Source organism: Scaptodrosophila lebanonensis, unplaced genomic scaffold (assembly GCF_003285725.1).
Source record: "Scaptodrosophila lebanonensis strain 11010-0011.00,11010-0021.00 unplaced genomic scaffold, SlebRS2 tig00000113-arrow-arrow-pilon, whole genome shotgun sequence".
In the NCBI taxonomy this organism is placed as follows: domain Eukaryota; kingdom Metazoa; phylum Arthropoda; class Insecta; order Diptera; family Drosophilidae; genus Scaptodrosophila; species Scaptodrosophila lebanonensis.
The window spans coordinates 596,444-613,895 of NW_022060575.1; the positions used below are offsets into that span (position 1 = coordinate 596,444).

General features: G+C 39.3%; 4 protein-coding genes and 3 non-coding genes across 7 annotated transcripts; 6 read left to right on the plus strand and 1 right to left on the minus strand.

Annotated features, from left to right (window-relative positions):
• Nucleotides 1-7,509: 7,509 nt before the first annotated feature.
• Nucleotides 7,510-10,612, plus strand: LOC115628411 (WD repeat-containing protein 78). Its single transcript, XM_030524499.1, has 4 exons — nucleotides 7,510-7,692; nucleotides 8,081-9,528; nucleotides 9,582-9,797; nucleotides 10,396-10,612. The coding sequence occupies exons 1-4, from the start codon at nucleotides 7,510-7,512 to the stop codon at nucleotides 10,610-10,612; spliced, it is 2,064 nt and encodes a 687-aa protein (XP_030380359.1).
• Nucleotides 10,613-10,920: 308 nt separating this feature from the next.
• On the plus strand, nucleotides 10,921-12,117 carry LOC115628242 (ras-related protein Rab-34). The gene is made up of 6 exons (XM_030524255.1): nucleotides 10,921-11,174; nucleotides 11,261-11,362; nucleotides 11,421-11,485; nucleotides 11,558-11,691; nucleotides 11,761-11,986; nucleotides 12,047-12,117. Exons 1-6 carry the CDS (start codon nucleotides 10,921-10,923, stop codon nucleotides 12,115-12,117), a joined length of 852 nt encoding a protein of 283 aa, XP_030380115.1.
• A 736-nt stretch (nucleotides 12,118-12,853) lies between these two features.
• LOC115628241 (60S ribosomal protein L23a) lies at nucleotides 12,854-14,293 on the plus strand. Its single transcript, XM_030524254.1, has 3 exons — nucleotides 12,854-12,937; nucleotides 13,308-13,711; nucleotides 13,774-14,293. The coding sequence occupies exons 1-3, from the start codon at nucleotides 12,907-12,909 to the stop codon at nucleotides 14,161-14,163; spliced, it is 825 nt and encodes a 274-aa protein (XP_030380114.1). The 5' UTR covers nucleotides 12,854-12,906; the 3' UTR covers nucleotides 14,164-14,293.
• A 308-nt stretch (nucleotides 14,294-14,601) lies between these two features.
• Nucleotides 14,602-14,697, plus strand: LOC115628444. Its single transcript, XR_003995795.1, has one exon. It is a non-coding gene; the product is annotated as a small nucleolar RNA Me28S-Am2634 (small nucleolar RNA).
• A 180-nt stretch (nucleotides 14,698-14,877) lies between these two features.
• Nucleotides 14,878-14,975, plus strand: LOC115628445. The gene has a single exon (XR_003995796.1). It is a non-coding gene; the product is annotated as a small nucleolar RNA Me28S-Am2634 (small nucleolar RNA).
• A 178-nt stretch (nucleotides 14,976-15,153) lies between these two features.
• Nucleotides 15,154-15,249, plus strand: LOC115628446. The gene has a single exon (XR_003995797.1). It is a non-coding gene; the product is annotated as a small nucleolar RNA Me28S-Am2634 (small nucleolar RNA).
• Nucleotides 15,250-16,304: 1,055 nt separating this feature from the next.
• On the minus strand, nucleotides 16,305-17,409 carry LOC115628439 (telomere length and silencing protein 1 homolog). The gene is made up of 3 exons (XM_030524541.1): nucleotides 17,233-17,409; nucleotides 16,546-17,171; nucleotides 16,305-16,483 (listed from the first exon to the last, which is right to left on the minus strand). The coding sequence occupies exons 1-3, from the start codon at nucleotides 17,334-17,336 to the stop codon at nucleotides 16,332-16,334; spliced, it is 882 nt and encodes a 293-aa protein (XP_030380401.1). The 5' UTR covers nucleotides 17,337-17,409; the 3' UTR covers nucleotides 16,305-16,331.
• Nucleotides 17,410-17,452: the final 43 nt, after the last annotated feature.

Here is a 17,452-nt window from a genome sequence, read left to right on the forward strand (position 1 = left end):
AATCGAAGGCGGCCTCAAGATCTTCTAACTCCATGCTAGGCATGCGTAAATGGGGCGCTGTTGTCGCCGAAGCTGCTGCTGTCTCTGCTGTTTCTGCTCCCTCTGCTGCCTTTGCTGCCGTTGATGATTGTCATTAACATCAAATTACCAAGCAAAGTCATGTTCACAAAAAACTAAAACGAAAACGAAAAGCAGACAAGCCCAAAGAAATCAAATGAAATGGAAAGAAAAGAAAATAAAAGGCTTATTGCGACAGGCTGCCAACTGCTGTGTTTGTGGCCGGCTTTAACTCTGGCCGTGGCCGTTCAGACAGATAGTCGCTCGTTGATAGCAGCAGTTAGTTGAAAAGTTATGGGCCAAGTATGAAATGAAAACCACAACAAGAGAATGCTGAGCGCAACCGCATAGAGTTGGTCCCGTCCGGCTCGACACAGCAAGGCAGGTAAGGCATTGGTGACACTGTGGTCCACTTGGTTGACATTTGAAAAATGTGAACTGACACTTGTTCGTTCGTTCACTTGTGTGTTCGTGCACTGAGAGAAAGACAGACTGATACTATGATACTATTATGAATTACCTAAAACTTATTGTTATTTACAGTGTTCTTGTTTAAATCTGTATTTAATTTGGGCCTTTAGTTATTGTTATTGATATACACATTTAAAAAATTGTGAAACTTTTTGGATGTGACATCTAGCGTCACACATTAGCGAAAATCAATTTCCAAGAAGATGCATTGGTTAGACGTTCAAGTTATCCATGAATATCTAGGCTATCAATAACAGTTCTACACAAAGTTCAAGAAATTATATCTACTATACTCTGCGTAAAACTGCAACAAAAAATAAAGTATATCCCAAAATATACTATAACATCACCTTCATCCGAAAACAAACTTTATATAAATTCAAAAACAATTAATCAAATTAAGGGTTAATGTTTTCAATAGTAGATGCATAAGAACAAACACATATGTACTTTACATAAAAGCTTTAAAGCGAACAAATACAAATTTATTAAATTCAAATATCATTCTCAATTTTAAGTAAATAAATAGATTAATAATAAATAGTATATAATAAATTGAATTATGAATGTAAGATCTTTTAAGTAGACCAATAAAAAACTCCATTAATGTTTGCTTACAAAAATCCTAATTTATGGAACAAACTACTCATTAGAAAGCATCATAAGCTATCTTAACAAAATTAAAGTATAAATATAATATAATAATAATTATATAAAATATTATTAAATGAAGCCAGATTCTTATATAAGCAGCAGTCGAGCAAGCCCGACAGTGAAATACTCTGTACCCAAACAAACTTTCGGCACTGAGCTCTATCTGCCCATGTAAAAGCAAAAAGAAGAAGATTTGTGGGCGTAGTACTGGGGTGAAATTAATTCGGTAATAACACTTCTTAGAATCACTACATTTGAGCGAATTTTGAATTTATTACTCGTGCAAAGTAGGCTTATTTAGCTTTGGAATTATGAGCAGTATTAAGGAAATGCTGTAGCGGGGGAGGGGGTATAAAATACAATAACTCATAGACAGACAGACAGACAGACAGACAGATGAACATGTCTACATCGAGTTTTCTCGCCTGATAAAGAATGTATGCTTCGTTCTATCTGTTACATACTTTCCACAAACCATATATACCCTTTTTTCCCCTCGTGTACATCGCATAAGAATAATTGCCAGCAACAAAATTACTTAGCTTGGTATTTAAATCCCAAAGAGTTAGTCATTGACACTTCTGATTATGTTAATTGCATCAGATCATTCATAAATCAAATATTATTCACTAAAACCAAACGCCACCCAAGTCGTCGGCTCTCAGTGTAGCAACAATAACAAGCATATCAATATTTACATACATATAATATTTTTCATTATGTTCAATGGATGATCCACGCAAACGAGCTGTTTTTCCCTATACTCGTATGTTGTTTGTTCTTTTTTTTTTTTGCTGCTCAGACTTTTGTAGGTGATAAAATTTTATAGTAATTTATTATACGGCGACAGACACGAGACACTCGAGACAGGCTGGGCCACAACCTGCCATCAGGCACTCACAGCAGCTCCAGCTCAACAGACTCTGACTGGTCGGGAACAGAGCGTAAGCCCAAGCCCACACTCACGCGAATATACGAAATGAAATCAAAATGAAATCAAAAATGAAATCAATAAACCAGTCAATAAAAACAGAAACAATTTTAAGATGCAAATTATGCAAATGAGGCGCACGGATTTCGTGTACAGGCAGGCCGGGCAACACCAATGCTTAAGCATATTTCTTTTTCACAAATTTTCGTGTTTTTATGGCTCTTTGCATAAAGTATATAAAAAATGAAATTGTGGATGTCGATTATCATTAGCTGCACCTTTAAACAGATTTACAAACACTTTACAGCTTTGGAAGAACAAACTTGTGCATCTTTCATTAAACGGGAAATGAAGTAAAAATTTAACAACTTTTTAATGGCCAGTGAGTACGATGGTTATTGTGCATATGTTTATTATATACTGTTACTTTAAAGGCATCTTAAATTTATTTTCCAAGATTTTCTTTTGCGTTTTGCGCGGAAAGTAGCTTTAAAATATGCCTGAACAACTATGTAGGGTGTTGGAGAAGTCAAGCTTTAAGCTTAATTCAAGCTTATTTATTAAATTTATGATAAAGGAGTTTCCATTGAAAATTTTTTCTTGAAAATTCCAAAATAGTTAGTAAGCAAGTCCGCTTAATAATCTTGAAAACGGTGGAAATTTCGTCTCAACAAAACAAATGTCTGCCCACGAAAAGTAATCATTATTTTTGTATGTGATTCTTATGCAAATAATAACTGAATTTTACTTTTTGCATACTATCTTAAATAAAGCTAAATAGATTCCAAAATTAAAAATGTTTAAGTTTAATTTTGTCGTATTCTCTTTTTTTATTAATATCAATAGGAAGTGTTTTAATTTGTGTCTCTCCGAATATAAATATCTGTATTAGATATTGAACATTTCTTAAAAACATAGCTTTACACATAATTCTGTTTTTACACTGTCTTTTTTTACACTGTTTTGATTTAACACGGTTTGAAAATTAAAAATTTTATATATGGTTGCCCGACATTATTCCATTTAGCACGATTCAAAATAACATATGATCAATGTCTTTTTTTACACCAATTTTTCTGGAGCCAATGCACCGTGTAAAAACAGAATTAGGTGTATTTATAATTAATATTTATAGTAGGAGATCTTCTCAATGGGCTGGCCAACGCAAGTAAACATACTTAGTAAAGAAGACACTGACCTCCGAATATTTTAACAAGATACATGTACTATTACACTACAAAAATTTATTATGACATAAACAAGAATGTATTAAACTCACATCTACGATTAATGCCTTCTGCCGGCGTGGTCAATGGCGATGATTGTGATTGTGGCTGTGATGTTGGGGCTGATGTTGTTGTCGATGTTGCCGGTTCGGCATTTGGACGATGGCGTCGCTTCCAAAACCGCATTGTTCGGTAAAAAATCGTTGGACGTTAGTCGATGTTTGATTCGTGGATGCTGATAAGCAAAGCGTCGCGCTGATTAGCTGATTAGCGTATTATGTGACTAAATTAATTACTAGCTTTAGCCACACATGCGGGTGTTTCGTTTATTGCGAAATCTTGTTAATATTTTAAAACGAATTTTTGACATTAATTATACGGAGCGCTTTTACGCAACATTGTTATTTTGGAATTTGCATAATTTGTGTGTACGATTATTTCACTGTGCTGTGCACCACTCGAAAAAACACCACCACCTGCGCACGCGCCACTTTTAAGACTGTGCCGAGCTGTTGGCCCAAAGGGCACACGAGCGCACGTGCTGCCGGAATGCAACTGCGGCAACAACAACAACAACAAGAGAGTGTGTGCACTCAGACACAGCAACGGAAAGAGTTAGAAGCCGAAGACGACAGAACAACAACACGACCAGACGATGGCTGACAAACACCAAATGTCACTGTCAACCACCGGCCGAGAAGCCAACTGTGGTCGACTCTCAAGAAAGTTATGGTCAATATCGATCGATTAGCTGATGTTGTGGTCGCTTGGCATAGTTGGGTTTCGAATTTTCTTCAAGTCATGCCCTGCTCTCAATCGCTGGACAAGTGCTCGTCTTTTTCTTTTCTCGCCCGCCAGTTTCCGCAAGCTTTTGAACTTCCGTTAAGCGAGTTTCACGCCTGGCATCGACATCGGCACTAAGACGGGCACCTCTGCGCCCCACGACGACTAATTAACGAATAAAAAGTCTGTTTTTTGTTACGAAAATATGTGAGCTCGGCTTAAACGTATCGCCCGGCGTTGCTTGGTACAATAAAAATGAAAAAGAAAATATGTTACACCGCCAAGCGTCTGCAGCGGCGGCAACGGCAACGGCAGCGCCAGCGCCAGCAGCAGCAGCAACTTCGTCGTCATCGGCTCTGCCAGCGTTGGCGTTGGCGTTAGCGTTGGAGTTGGTGTTGGTGTTGACGCTGGGCCTGAAGCGCAGCGCACATTGGGGCCAGTGGACACATAAAACAGGTGTACAAGCCGATGTGAATGAATGGAATCGGTTAAAGAAACAAACAAACACGGACGGAGCAGGGCTGCCGATGCACAAAGAATGCAAGAGTTTTTCGGTGGCAGTAAAAATGTCCGAGCAGTGAGTGTTGTAGGTGGAGTGTGTGAACAATTAGAGGCTCATAAAATGCATAAAATTAAGGTGTTTTTATTGCCGAGGACGGAGCGACAAGTGCGGCGACGGCAAAGGTAGCGATGAGTAATTGATTCTAGAGTGCTGTTGCAGTTAGCTTTCTATGGGTCTGAGGCTTCGCTTCTCTTTTTTAAGCGACTTCAAAAAGGATATTCGTCGATATAATTATTAAATTTGCATTATTTGATTGCATCATTTGATTTCGATGATACTTTTTTTATAGGAAAGGATGTACTTCAAGGGTAGTTTGATGAGAGTTTGGTTAGTCGACTGTATTTGTAACCTCAGTACTTTTGTCTGGGTGAACCAATTTTGATGATTCTTTTTCCATTTGAAAGTGGATGCTTCCCGTATGGTGTCATTTGGTCTGGTTCTGACTATGCCATCAACGAGATAACAGCCTTAAACTTACCTCATTCAGTCCAAATACTCGTAGCTGAAAAGTGTATTCCCGAACAGGAACCAACCATCAAAACATTAAGTCACATTAAATGACAAAAAAGCATTCACTTCACTAGATCTGAAGTCGGTTATTTGTATTGCAAAAATTTTACTTGTACTAAATTTTCTATAAATTATTTACAAATGTACTTGAGATTGGAAATCATTATGTTCCTTGAAAAACAACTATAAGTACATATTGCACTTAACATTTTATTATTGCATACTCGGAAAATCTGAGACAGCTGACATCATGTTCGGCTTACATTTAAAATTTTCAATGTCTTTAAAGATAATTACCTGCATGCCCGTAAAGGCAGTTATTTGTGTATAAATTGTGTTGGACAAAAGGGTTTGAATGAATTTTGCAGGCACAAAATTAGTCGACAATGGCTTTAATAATTAGTTTGCATGCGTCCTCTGCAAATAAGCGTAACTTGCTTAATAAGAATATTAGCCCAACTTATTTATATGAAACAATCACTTTTTCCACATCCAGAAGAACAAATAATTTAGTCTGCATAAGAAATAAATTTGCCAGCTTGGAATGGCAAAGCTGTTCGGCTGTTCGGCTGTGGAACGATCTTCTGCATTACCTGAGACGCACTTTAGTCTTAAAACTCAAGCCCAATGGCAATAGTACATCTAAATACCCTATATTACACATATCATAAGCTTACATTTGTAGGACAAATTATTAAAAATAATAAAATTTATAATATAAAATAAGAAATAATAAAAATAGTAATATTGTAATAACAATAATAATTAAATAATATTTAAAGCGAAGACAAATCGTAAAAATTAATTGTGATATTCAAAGTTAAATAAAACTAAATTAAATGTTATTAATTAATTAAATTTTAAATATTATTAATATTATTAAATAATTAAATTAAATTAATAATTAAGTGAATTAAATTGAAATGAATATATAATGACTAGCATAATAAATTAAAAGTAATGTGGTTCTTGTAATGCTAGGATAAATAAATAAGTAAATAAATACTTGATTACCAACTTAACTACTTATTAGAATGAATTCGACTCGATTAATTGAAATTTTCAAGATGATTTCGTAACTGCCTCTGTAAAAGCAACACCTCTTTTGCCGTTCCCAACAGCTCATCGAGGAGATATAGTAGGATATATTGCTTGACTATCAGTTAAGACCTCAATGAGCACAGTGTGCACAAGACGTCGCCGTTGGCAGCGCAGTTACGTTTGCGGTTCAGTGATTTTGGCTGACTGCGACGATATTGCCAGTGGTTGGTTCTGCTGCTGTTGATTTTGGCCAAAAAGTGTAACAACAAGTGGGCGCATTTCGCATGCTCGCTTGCTCGCTCGCTCGTGCAAAGTTCATAATGCACGCAAGGCTCAGGCAACTCCAGGCAGCTCCAACATCAACCTCAACTTCAACTTCAATTGGAGAGCGAGATCCGAAGACAATGGGAAGTGGGAAATGGGCTGTACGCGCTTTTTCTTTGGCCTGCACATTTATTGCTTTCCGCTTTGATGCGTTTATAACGTGAACGTGAACGCAAATGCCAAAACGCGACTTTGATGTTTCTGGCCAGCATGAGCGAGGCGGCTTCTATTCTAGCCCGCATGAGGAGGAAGGCTTGCTTCTGTCTATTTGACATATTGCACTTGGACCGACATCGCTTGTTCATTAAGCGAGTCAGCGTAGCGAAGCATAAAGCGAATTAACATAAAACAACTTCTTTGTTCGACTGACTTCTATGTACTTACCATTGTACTTGTAGTTACAGTCTGCCATTGTGGCGGAATTAAAGACCCACTATACCATAGAGCAACTAAATTGCTTTGGCTCGCATCTAATTGGTAGACAAATTTGGTATCTGCTAGAAGCTTTTCTTTGACAGGTCGCGCCAACTGCTGTTGTTGTTGATGATACTACCTACTGTTGCTATTTTAGTTGCGGCAGTTTGTCTATTCGCTACGGACACCCACTAGTTTCTGTGGCACCGCCCGCACTCATGTGGAACACTCGGGCAGATGCATCCATCGACGGTGGCTTGCCAAATGGCTCAACTTCATATTTTATGCATCTTGCTTTGCGCTTGCGTGCATTCGAATTGCCACACATACATACTTTACATACTAAACATACATATGTATAGATGAATGTGTAATATGGCTAACAAAATTCCGTATTGCAATAGCCGCTTGGTTACGTCGCCATGTCGACGCCGACGTCGTGGTGTCGTCAGCCAAACAATCGCCGCCAATCGACTTGATGGGATTGCAAAGGCAATATAATAATCAAACTAAGAGACTAGCCACGACAAGCAAAAATGTCCAGGCCATTGAATAAGGATTATCGCCGTGCTGACTTTGACCAGCTGCTGCACACCATAGAAAAGCATCCGCTGATGCAGAAGGCCAGGCCCGAACAACTTGAAATGCAACGGCTTCGCACGCCCGAGTATCGCTCCAAGTGCGTGATGCGAGCCTCTTTAGACGACATTGCACTGGGAGTAAGTTTTATAGTAGCGCTGAGTTACTTTTGGCCACTTTTGCGAGGTCTTTAGATGCTCCATTTAGTAAGAGTTTCTAATTAAATCTTAAGATCGACACGCGGGCGAGTGAGGACTGCCAAGTTTAATTCACCCTAAGTCGCACTTTATTACCATATCCTAATTTATTTAGTATATCAACAAATAATGCTGTCAATACAGTTTACTAATATTAAGTTATATTAAGTTATAATTTAAATTTTAAAAAATAAGAAAGCCATTATAAAAACAGGAGAAAACTTAATTCTACTTATGAGCTATCTAGATGATGTACATAAGGCAGAAAGAGAAAAAAGAAACAGAACGAGAAAAAGAAAATCATATTATAATAGACCTTTTCAACTTTCAGATAAATCTATACAAAATCAAACTGAGTAGGGATGACCCCACTACTGCCTTCGCCAGTGAGACTCCTCCTGAGCCATTACATCCCGCCAAGTCCGCCAAAGCACCTGCCACGCCGTTCATCAAAGTGCTACTCCGCAAAACACCTATGGTAGTCCTTTACGAACGGTACAGTATGACGGCGCTTGCGGACAGTGAGGAAGGATGCCAGGTGCTGGCCGACAATCGGCGCTATGAGGAGTTGCTTGCCGGCACGGACAAAACCAGACGCACCGTGGACGCAGACACACAAACTCTGACGGCCCTCAAGAAGTCACGGCTGGTCAACACTGAACGACTGACCACAGACCATATCGGCTCGTATGTATCCAACTTTGAAATGTTCGACACCTATCAAGATCTAGAGAGCTCCACCAAGAGCGTACAAGTGCAGGGGCAGGAAAAAATGGAGATCACCACCTACATGGTGGGTGGCGTCGATCAGTTTGTCGGCATCAACAAGCTGCCCAACTTCAAGCTGGCCCTCATGCTGACCATGCGCCTGTTGGCGAGCAATGTGTTTGAGGCGCAGCAACGACGCTTCCGCAATATGGCGCCGCCAGATCCGTTGGCCGAAGATGTTAAGTTCAAATACCGTCTGCGTTTGCTTTGGCGTCTGGAAGCACCCAGGACAGAGGCTGTGAAGGAGGCCCTATCACTAGGTCAGCAGGCTGTCACCGATATGAGTTTTTGTCCCAGCAATGGGGACATTTTGGCCGTGGCCTATGGTGTCTACACCTATGCGCATGTAAGCTCGTTACCTCGTTGCGGCTACGTCTACGTATGGAACATCAAGAATCCTGTCAACCCTGAGCGCTGTTACAATTATCAAGTGCCAGTAGTTACTGTGGAGTTTTCCGCGGCTGTTCCCCAATTGCTGGCAATCGGTCTATACAACGGCAACATTGAAGTCCGTGACATATCGCAACCGGAGCTGCCACCGGTAGCAATCTCCCAACGTATTAGTTCGCCTTACTTCGAGCCCGTGACTGCCATTAAGTGGATACAGCGCAGCGATGGCGATGTCGGGGGCGACACTGACACCACGCCCTTTTTGGCAATCTCCCAGGCAGGTGCCGTCACCAAATATCGTCTAATCAATAGCCCCCACCTGCTAGGGTTCGAGCAGCAGCGACTGCAACGTTCTGAGGGCGAGCTGGAGGGCATCCAGCTTGATTTGGGTGCTTCAGTTCCGCTCCTATCGAATCGGCACCCCCAGTGCCTGGAACTGCTTGTGGATCCCCTGCATGCCGACATATACTATGTCCTTACCGACGAGGGCACTATGTATAAATGCTCCACCAACTATCCGCAGCAGTATTTAGAGTTACGACAGATCCACGAAGCACCCGCCGTCTGCATGGATTTCTCCCCATGGTCGCCCAAGTTGTACCTCACGTGTGGCAGCGATTGGTTTGTACCCAGTTTCTCTTCCTGAAATTTTGGTATAAACCTCTATTCTGTAGGTGCATTCGTATCTGGCTTGCCGGCATACTGAAGCCAGTCATTACGCTACGTCATCATTTGTCACCTGTGCACTGTGCCCGGTGGAGTCGCACTCACTCAACCATTCTGGTATCGCTGACTCGCAGCACCGTGGACATTTGGGATTTGCGAAACAGTACGTTAAAACCTGTATCCTCAACCACAATTGATGCCCAGATTTTCTACACAACTTTCCGGTTTGTATACCATTAACTAAATACCCAATTGTAGCTAAAATACTCAAACGATTTTCACAAATCGTATATGTAGAGCCTCGTTATTTTATATAGCTATCATAGAATCGATCGGCACAGAAATCTCGGTACATTCTTACACTTTTTATTTTATATGTCTCATTTTTTTATATTTTTTTTATATGTAATGATTTTAGAATCGGTCGGTGAAGAAATCTTGGTACATTCTTATCAGTTTTTTATGTGTTTTTCATTTTATTCATAGGTTTCTTTAAACTCGTTGCATTATACTATAAGATATACATATGTACTTGCCTTACTTAATAAAATGACTCACTTAAGATTCTTTAAAGCAGGTTCACTAATTTGAATTATACGTTATTGAACTGTATATGTACTATATGTATATGGCTTGCAGCGTGGAATCCACAATTAGCTGCTATTCTTTGTGAGATTGTAAGATTATACGGCATAATAAGAAAAACCACACATTATTAAAGCATTGAATATGTGATTAATTAAATTTTTGTATAGAAAAGTGTTCAAAACAAAACAGATGATGGACGTGTGTCTAAGTTGGACTTTCCCTTATTCTTTGCAGATTCACACTCTGCGGTCGTTCGCTAGCTGTGGGCAATGAAGCTGGCCATTTGTTGATGCTATCCTTTGAGGACATGCCCTTTCCGCCACACTTTCAATACAAGCAACTAAAACGCGCTTTATTCAAAGCCTTGGCCATGGAACCCTCATTAATGCAGCAAGTGAAAAGCGTGGGCTTCTTTGGCTACCCGACTGGCAACAAGCAGCCAAATAAATAGACTTCTAGGTAATAAAGTTTCGCCACTTAGCCACTGCACTTCGTTGTCTTATCATTAGTAGTTGTTGGGCCAAATGGGGTTGCGCCTATCAAGCTGAATTTGCATTTAAAGCTCAACTGTGCGTATTATGTGCCCAAACACCTTGGCCATATCACTAGTCGGTAGTCACTAGTCCCTCCACGATTTCGTCAAGTTCAAGTCGCTGCCGCCGCTTGCGGTTTTGCGGCGACGCTTATTCCGCTTTCAGGCAGCTTGTTGCTGCTCCACATTGGAAACCTAGCGCCTCAGTTGAAATTGGAACGTTCGCAATGCCTCATCTACTGCGTCAAAATATCGTGCTGCCCGCGCCGCCCAACGTGACCCTGCACGACCCACGCACCCACTTGCGTCGCCTGCCGCCCCCATATAGCGTGGTGCAGACGCCACACAACCAAGTTAGGGATTTTGCACCCCAGTTACGCTATCAATTGGAGTTACCAATGGCCCACAGACTGAAACTTCGTCCATGCAAGGTTATATTCGTAGGGGATTGTGCCGTGGGCAAAACTGCCATTGTCAATCGGTGAGTTTATTCATACATACATACATACATACATACATACATACATATGTACATACATATGTATCTGATGGATATTTCTGTTCCAGATTCTGTTACGATAAATTTCAATCGAACTACAAGGCAACAATTGGTGTTGACTTTGAGCTTGAAAACTTTAAAATACTGGGACATAACTTCAGCTTGGAAATGTAAGATCGCAAACAAGTTTGTATTTCGGTGATTTTGCTATTTGTGATGACCTTTCAGGTGGGATACGGCAGGCCAGGAGCGTTTTAAGTGCATTGCCGGTGCCTATTACCGCAATGCAAGTGGTAGGTTTTATTTATTTTATGTAGAGATGCATGAGTCATCGAATCGATATTTAACCATACATCCTGTTCCAGTCGTTGTTGCCACATACGATATGTCCAAGCGCGAATCCTTAGATTCGGCCAAGAAGTGGCTCTCCAGCGCGTTGATGTACAACACAACACAACGACCATTGGTATTCTTAGTGGGCACAAAGGCAGATCTCTTGGTAAGTCAGAAATACATACATACATACATACATATTCGTGATCAATAATATAACATCCCTAATGAGCAGTCAAAAGAAGAGTTCATGAGCATGGAACGACTAGCCAGCGTTGCGGCCACACAGATGCATGCAGAATATTGGTCAGTATCGGCACGCTCTGGATATAGGGTGACCGAATTTTTTCAAAGATTGGCCGCTCTGGCGTTTGAGGCAGCCGCCCAACAACAGCTAGCAACGTTAACAAAGTCTGCTCAGGGGCAGGTGCCACAACTGTCGGCAAAGTCGCAAACATTTGGTAAATTTTACAAAAACATCTACACTATTTGTATCCACCAGATATGTAAAACTTTTGCAGACTTACGCAGTTATTTCAATAATCGTTTCGGTAAGGCCGATACCAGGCAGAGGAGTGGTTGCACCTGCTAACACGTGCTTGCAGGACATGTTACATAAAGTTTAGTATTTTAATAAAGTTTTTTAACATATGTACATATGTACATATCTATGAATTTACTATGGCCTTTTTTATATTCCTGCAAAGGCAATGTTTCTGCTTTCAAAACGCAATGGCGTCAGTTCTAAATGTTAATGTATCGGAAATTTATTTAAGATTTTCATATACATACATATGTACATATATGTATGTACTATTTTTTTACGTTTTAGCACTAATTTATCAAACGCTGCAATATGTTACGCAAATAAATTGATTCTGTTAAATTCGCAATAATAGTAACCAGTTATGACCAAAAGTAAACAAATTAAATGTACTTACGTAAATACATACATAGGTCTTTTTACTACTGCAAAAGTTGAGTTTAAAAATTATTTATATCGAATATTAATTTTCAGTTGCAAAAACGATATCTGTAATTACAACTTGGCTAAACAAAGTTGGCTGCGATTAGAAATTTTGTTTTATTCGATGTGGATATTGGTTCATTCGACTTGCGAAATCTCTAATCGAATAGAAACATTGATGAGTATAATTGCATTAATGAGTATAAATGACACATATAAATTCATACAATTATTTGTATTTAATCATTTTACTTTGTAAGCACTGTTTACCAAGTAATCTTTTATCATATAGAAATTTGCAGGCAGACTTAATTGGTTTGATAAATCGATAAGCTCGTGGTTAATCGATTAGAAATCGACGACTTCGATACGTCGACAATTACTGACTCTTTCCAACCTCGTGTTCTCGTGAAAATGCCAGCCAAAAAGCCAACGGAGAAATCCGGTAAGGATTTTCGTGTAAAAGTGGACCAAGAAATGTGGTATTGGCACCAAACGAAACCTTAATGAAAGCGGCACCTTATGATATAAATATCAAAGCTCAAAAATGGATTTTTATACTTAAAAACGTACGGTGTGCAAGCATGTTTTCGCCACGTGCGGTATCAGCCTCGTCTAAGCCTTAAAAACAAAGCCATTGCCATTGTCTCGTTAAACCCTCTAGTTGCAAGTGCCGCTCGTGTTTTATTGGTTGTTGTATTAGATTTACAAAAAAGAACTGCTATTGGGCATGTTTCAATAGTCAATTGTTTCGTGGACGTGCCTAACCTCACTTTTATGGGCAGCGATTTTAACATAATTGGTTTGTATTTTAGCCAAGCCCGGCGACAAAAAGCCAGAGCAAAAGAAGCCTGCTGCCGCGGCCCCCGCTTCCGGAAAAAAGGAGGCACCTGCTGCAGCTGCTGCACCCAAGAAGGCCGCTGCACCCGCTAAGAAGCCAGCTACCGCTGCTCCTGCCAAGAAACCAGCAGCAGCTGGTGTTAAAAAACCCACAGCAGTGAAGAAGCCAGCAACCAAGGCCAAGCCCAAGACTAAGGATGCCAAGAAAAAGGTTGCAGCTGGTAAGAAACCCCAGTCTGTGTTGGCCAAGCTCTCTGCCAAGGCGCGCGCCGCTGCCAAGGCAAAGAAGCCCGCTGGCAAGGCTGGTGCCAAACCGCAAAAGGGTACTGCAAAGGCTAAAGCTGTTGCTCTGCTGAACGCTAAAAAGGTGCAGAAGAAGGTGAGTGAAATGTTAGAACGTTGAAACTTTCATCACTTATATTTTGCTTTTGATATAAACAGATTGTCAAGGGCGCTTTTGGTACACGCACACGCAAGGTCCGCACCAACGTGCACTTCCGTCGTCCCAACACCTTGAAGCTTCCACGCAACCCCAAATACCCAAGGAAGTCGGTGCCAACCAGGAACCGCATGGATGCTTACAATATCATTAAATACCCGTTGACTACGGAAGCAGCCATGAAGAAGATCGAAGACAACAACACTTTGGTCTTCCTAACACATCTGCGTGCGAACAAGAATCACGTGCGCGCTGCAGTACGCAAGCTTTATGACATCAAGGTTGCCAAGGTCAACATCCTGATCAGACCCGATGGTCAAAAGAAGGCTTATGTGCGCCTGGCGCGTGACTACGATGCTCTAGACATTGCTAACAAAATCGGCATCATATAAACAACCAAGGTGGAAACGTGGATTTTCTACATAGAATTTTTCTAATGATAATATCTAAGATGACAGATAGTGCTGGGATTATCGTTTCCATGTTGTCTGAGTTTAATAAAAACATGAAAAATAAAAACTATTATCTATTATATTATTTGGGATATAGGGCGTAAACATTTGGTTAATTTTATTTTCAGATCAGGATCATTTTTGAAAGTGAGTAAAACTTGATCTTAGAATTATTTAATACTAACGCAAATTTTATGTTATAAGATTGTTGCAGAAACAATACTCGACTACGGCAAAAAGGTAATAAAATTATACTTTTTATTTAATTTCAGCCTAAAAAAATGAATGGCCTTTTCTATGAAAAGTTATGTTTTCAAGACTTTTGAATCAGACTTGTACCTAACTTTTAAAACGTGAGTGAACATCTATCTAAATATTTTAATTTGTATTTGTGATGAATATTTAGAGTAGGAATCTCAATGAGCTTCAGTCATTCGTTGCTATGAAAGCAAATCTCTAACTGATAAAAGTCGTTTTTTTTTAAGCCGAAGGTTTTATCAATCCATTCCATCTAACAAATTTAATGTTCCTTTATTTCAGCCTAAATAAAAATTAGAGAGGCGCCTCCCTAAACAAGTTATTTTTTGAAAATGTTGGATAGATGGTACGGACTTCTACTAACTTTGAAATGTAAGTAATAAACGGTCTCAATACTTTAAAAATATTCGTGATGATTATTTAGAGTAGGAATCTCAATGAGCTTCAGTCATTCGTTGCTATGAAAGCAAATCTCTAACTGATACAAAATTATTTTTTTTAAGCCGAAGATTTTGTCAATCTATTCCATCTAACAAATTTAATGTTTCTTTATTTCAGCCTAAATAAAAATTAGAGAGGCGCCCTCCCTAAACAAGTTATGTTTTTAAAATGTTGGATAGATGGTACGGACTTCTACTAACTTTGAAATGTAAGTAATATAATGGTCTCAATACTTTAAAATATTCGTGATGATTATTTAGAGTAGGAATCTCAATGAGCTTCAGTCATTCGTTGCTATGAAAGCAAATCTCTAACTGATACAAAATTCTTTTTTTTTAAGCCGAAGATTTTATCAATCCATTCCATCTAAAAAATTTAATGTTTCTTTATTTCAGCCTAAATACAAATTAGAGAGGCGCTCTCCCTAAACAGGTTATGTTTTTAAAATGTTGGATAGATGGTACGGATATAGATATATTTCATATTCATATTTTTATCAGGTAAGCTGTTATTTAAAAAAAAAAGTTAAATATTTAATGTGCACATGTTTTCTTTTAGGTAAGATGAAATCAGTGGCTGCACGAATGAAATACAATAACAATAACAAACAGTAATGGAAAGTTAAAGTTGAGTAGTCCCAAACCTCCTTTAAAAAAGACCTAACATCTTTTATTAAAATTAATATAAATAAAATAAACATTTATCAACACACGAGACATGGTTATTTACATATGTGGCAGAGGCAGCAATAGCTGCGGGCAGATATTACATTAATGGCTATAACTTCCTTAACAATTGACCTACCATGAGGGCATTTATTTGGATGTAGTTTCCAAATCTAAATAAACATTTTAAGAAGTATGGGAGGTATGGAAAATCATTAATAGTGAAGGAGTGGAGTTGAAACACAAACTCGTACCTCGGTCTTGGAGAATCTGGGTACCAAGTTTTGTTTCTCTAGCTTTTATGCATTCTGAAATCCTTGAGTTCACACAGACAGGCGGACATCGCCATATCCTGATCAAGAATATATCTACTTTGTAGGGACAGCGAATTTGATTTGCGCCCAAGCATTCCCAATTGAAATGATATGTTAGTGTTCATTATTTGTTATACCCATTCAAGATGTTATATGATTATATATATTTATGATATATGCATTGAAACGCCCAGGCATATATGCATACACCTAGGTACGTGTATCTCACTTCTCATAACGCCCCCCAGGCCCCTAGCAAAAATCTATGCGGGAAGTCTATAATGGACTTTATACATCACATATGTATTTATATGCGTAAATCTAAAAACGAATACATTACCTACCCTACCTCCTTCTGTAAGTTACTTACATTCGCATAAGAGGGTATAATAAATGTAGATGATCTTCGTTAGATCTAGTTTGTACTTTATTAATATCTACGGAATTGCTTCCGGAATTTGTCATAATAATAATCATCTGTCGCTCGTTTCACGCCATTTGGATTTGTTTGGTGCTGACCGGATTTGTTGCCCTCATCATCACGTTTTCGCCTGCGTGGCTCACTGTTATCTTCGATATTAACTGAAAATTACAAATTCTTTTTATAGAACATTGTGCAGAAAGTCTACAGAAACTGTACTCACATCGATTATGTTGCATGAAGTTCACCGCCATGTTGGTGGGAACGAACTGCGAGGGTCCATCTTTTTTGTTTTTAGCATCTTGCAAAAGTTTTTGTTTAGCATCCTCTGTCGCCTCTATGTTGCGAATTTTGGCGTGGATGCCTAAATCCACTTCAGGTATACCATTCAACATTTGATTGGACAACATTTCCTCTGATCGATGGGAGGAAGACTGCCGCAAATGATCAGGGAGTGCATACAGAGCGGCATCTTCTGGCGTCAAATACTTGTTTAAATCGCTGCCATCATCATTATCTGTCCCCTTAGAAGAGTCCGTCGCCCCGCCCTTGCGCTTTTGCAACTCTTGTTCAATGTACTTCATCATTTCCTCATCTTCGTCGCGTTTGTTAGTCTCTGCTGAAAACTGGGTGCCTATACCAACATCATATGCATCTTCGGGCTCTTTCATTTTCCCTGATTTGAGCGTTTGCATATTGACCAGACCACCAGTCTTCACATTAAACGGATCTTTAATAGCCAGCTCTTCCTCCATTCCTATTTTTTTTCCTAGCGCCAAACCCACTAGACTAACACCATTGGGACGCTGTCGTAATCGTTGCCGCTCCTTTATTTCCTCCAGTGTCAATCTATTGTGGTAAAAGAGCAATGGATTAGTCTTCAGCTACAGTTGTATTGTGGATCACATACTGCTCCTCCTGTTCTCCATCTTCGGAGTTCTTGCGTTGGCGCAGATTTTTACGTGACGACTTCTTAAATAATACTTTTGTTGTGCTTTCCCCTGCATCGCTCATAGTATGCGCTTATAGTTGATTAATTATTTATCGTTTATTATTATGGAAAGAGAATTTCACAAAGCGTGTGTTTTGTTTACAAGTTTATCGGGGATGCCAGATATACTATGCCAATA

What these genes read in the sequence shown, in the direction of transcription:
- LOC115628411 (XM_030524499.1), top strand. Translation starts at nt 7,510, where the DNA reads ATGTCCAGGCCATTGAATAAGGATTATCGCCGTGCTGACTTTGACCAG. An exon ending in TAGACGACATTGCACTGGGA is followed by an intron (nt 7,693 to 8,080) that starts GTAAGTTTTATA and finishes TTCAACTTTCAG; the next exon opens with ATAAATCTATACAAAATCAA. An exon ending in CTCACGTGTGGCAGCGATTG is followed by an intron (nt 9,529 to 9,581) that starts GTTTGTACCCAG and finishes TCTATTCTGTAG; the next exon opens with GTGCATTCGTATCTGGCTTG.
- LOC115628242 (XM_030524255.1), top strand. Translation starts at nt 10,921, where the DNA reads ATGCCTCATCTACTGCGTCAAAATATCGTGCTGCCCGCGCCGCCCAAC. An exon ending in AAAACTGCCATTGTCAATCG is followed by an intron (nt 11,175 to 11,260) that starts GTGAGTTTATTC and finishes TTTCTGTTCCAG; the next exon opens with ATTCTGTTACGATAAATTTC. An exon ending in GCACAAAGGCAGATCTCTTG is followed by an intron (nt 11,692 to 11,760) that starts GTAAGTCAGAAA and finishes CCTAATGAGCAG; the next exon opens with TCAAAAGAAGAGTTCATGAG.
- LOC115628241 (XM_030524254.1), top strand. Translation starts at nt 12,907, where the DNA reads ATGCCAGCCAAAAAGCCAACGGAGAAATCCG. An exon ending in AAAGCCAACGGAGAAATCCG is followed by an intron (nt 12,938 to 13,307) that starts GTAAGGATTTTC and finishes TTTGTATTTTAG; the next exon opens with CCAAGCCCGGCGACAAAAAG. An exon ending in CTAAAAAGGTGCAGAAGAAG is followed by an intron (nt 13,712 to 13,773) that starts GTGAGTGAAATG and finishes TGATATAAACAG; the next exon opens with ATTGTCAAGGGCGCTTTTGG.
- LOC115628439 (XM_030524541.1), bottom strand. Translation starts at nt 17,336, where the DNA reads ATGAGCGATGCAGGGGAAAGCACAACAAAAGTATTATTTAAGAAGTCG. An exon ending in GATGGAGAACAGGAGGAGCA is followed by an intron (nt 17,172 to 17,232) that starts GTATGTGATCCA and finishes TTACCACAATAG; the next exon opens with ATTGACACTGGAGGAAATAA. An exon ending in CTTCATGCAACATAATCGAT is followed by an intron (nt 16,484 to 16,545) that starts GTGAGTACAGTT and finishes TGTAATTTTCAG; the next exon opens with TTAATATCGAAGATAACAGT.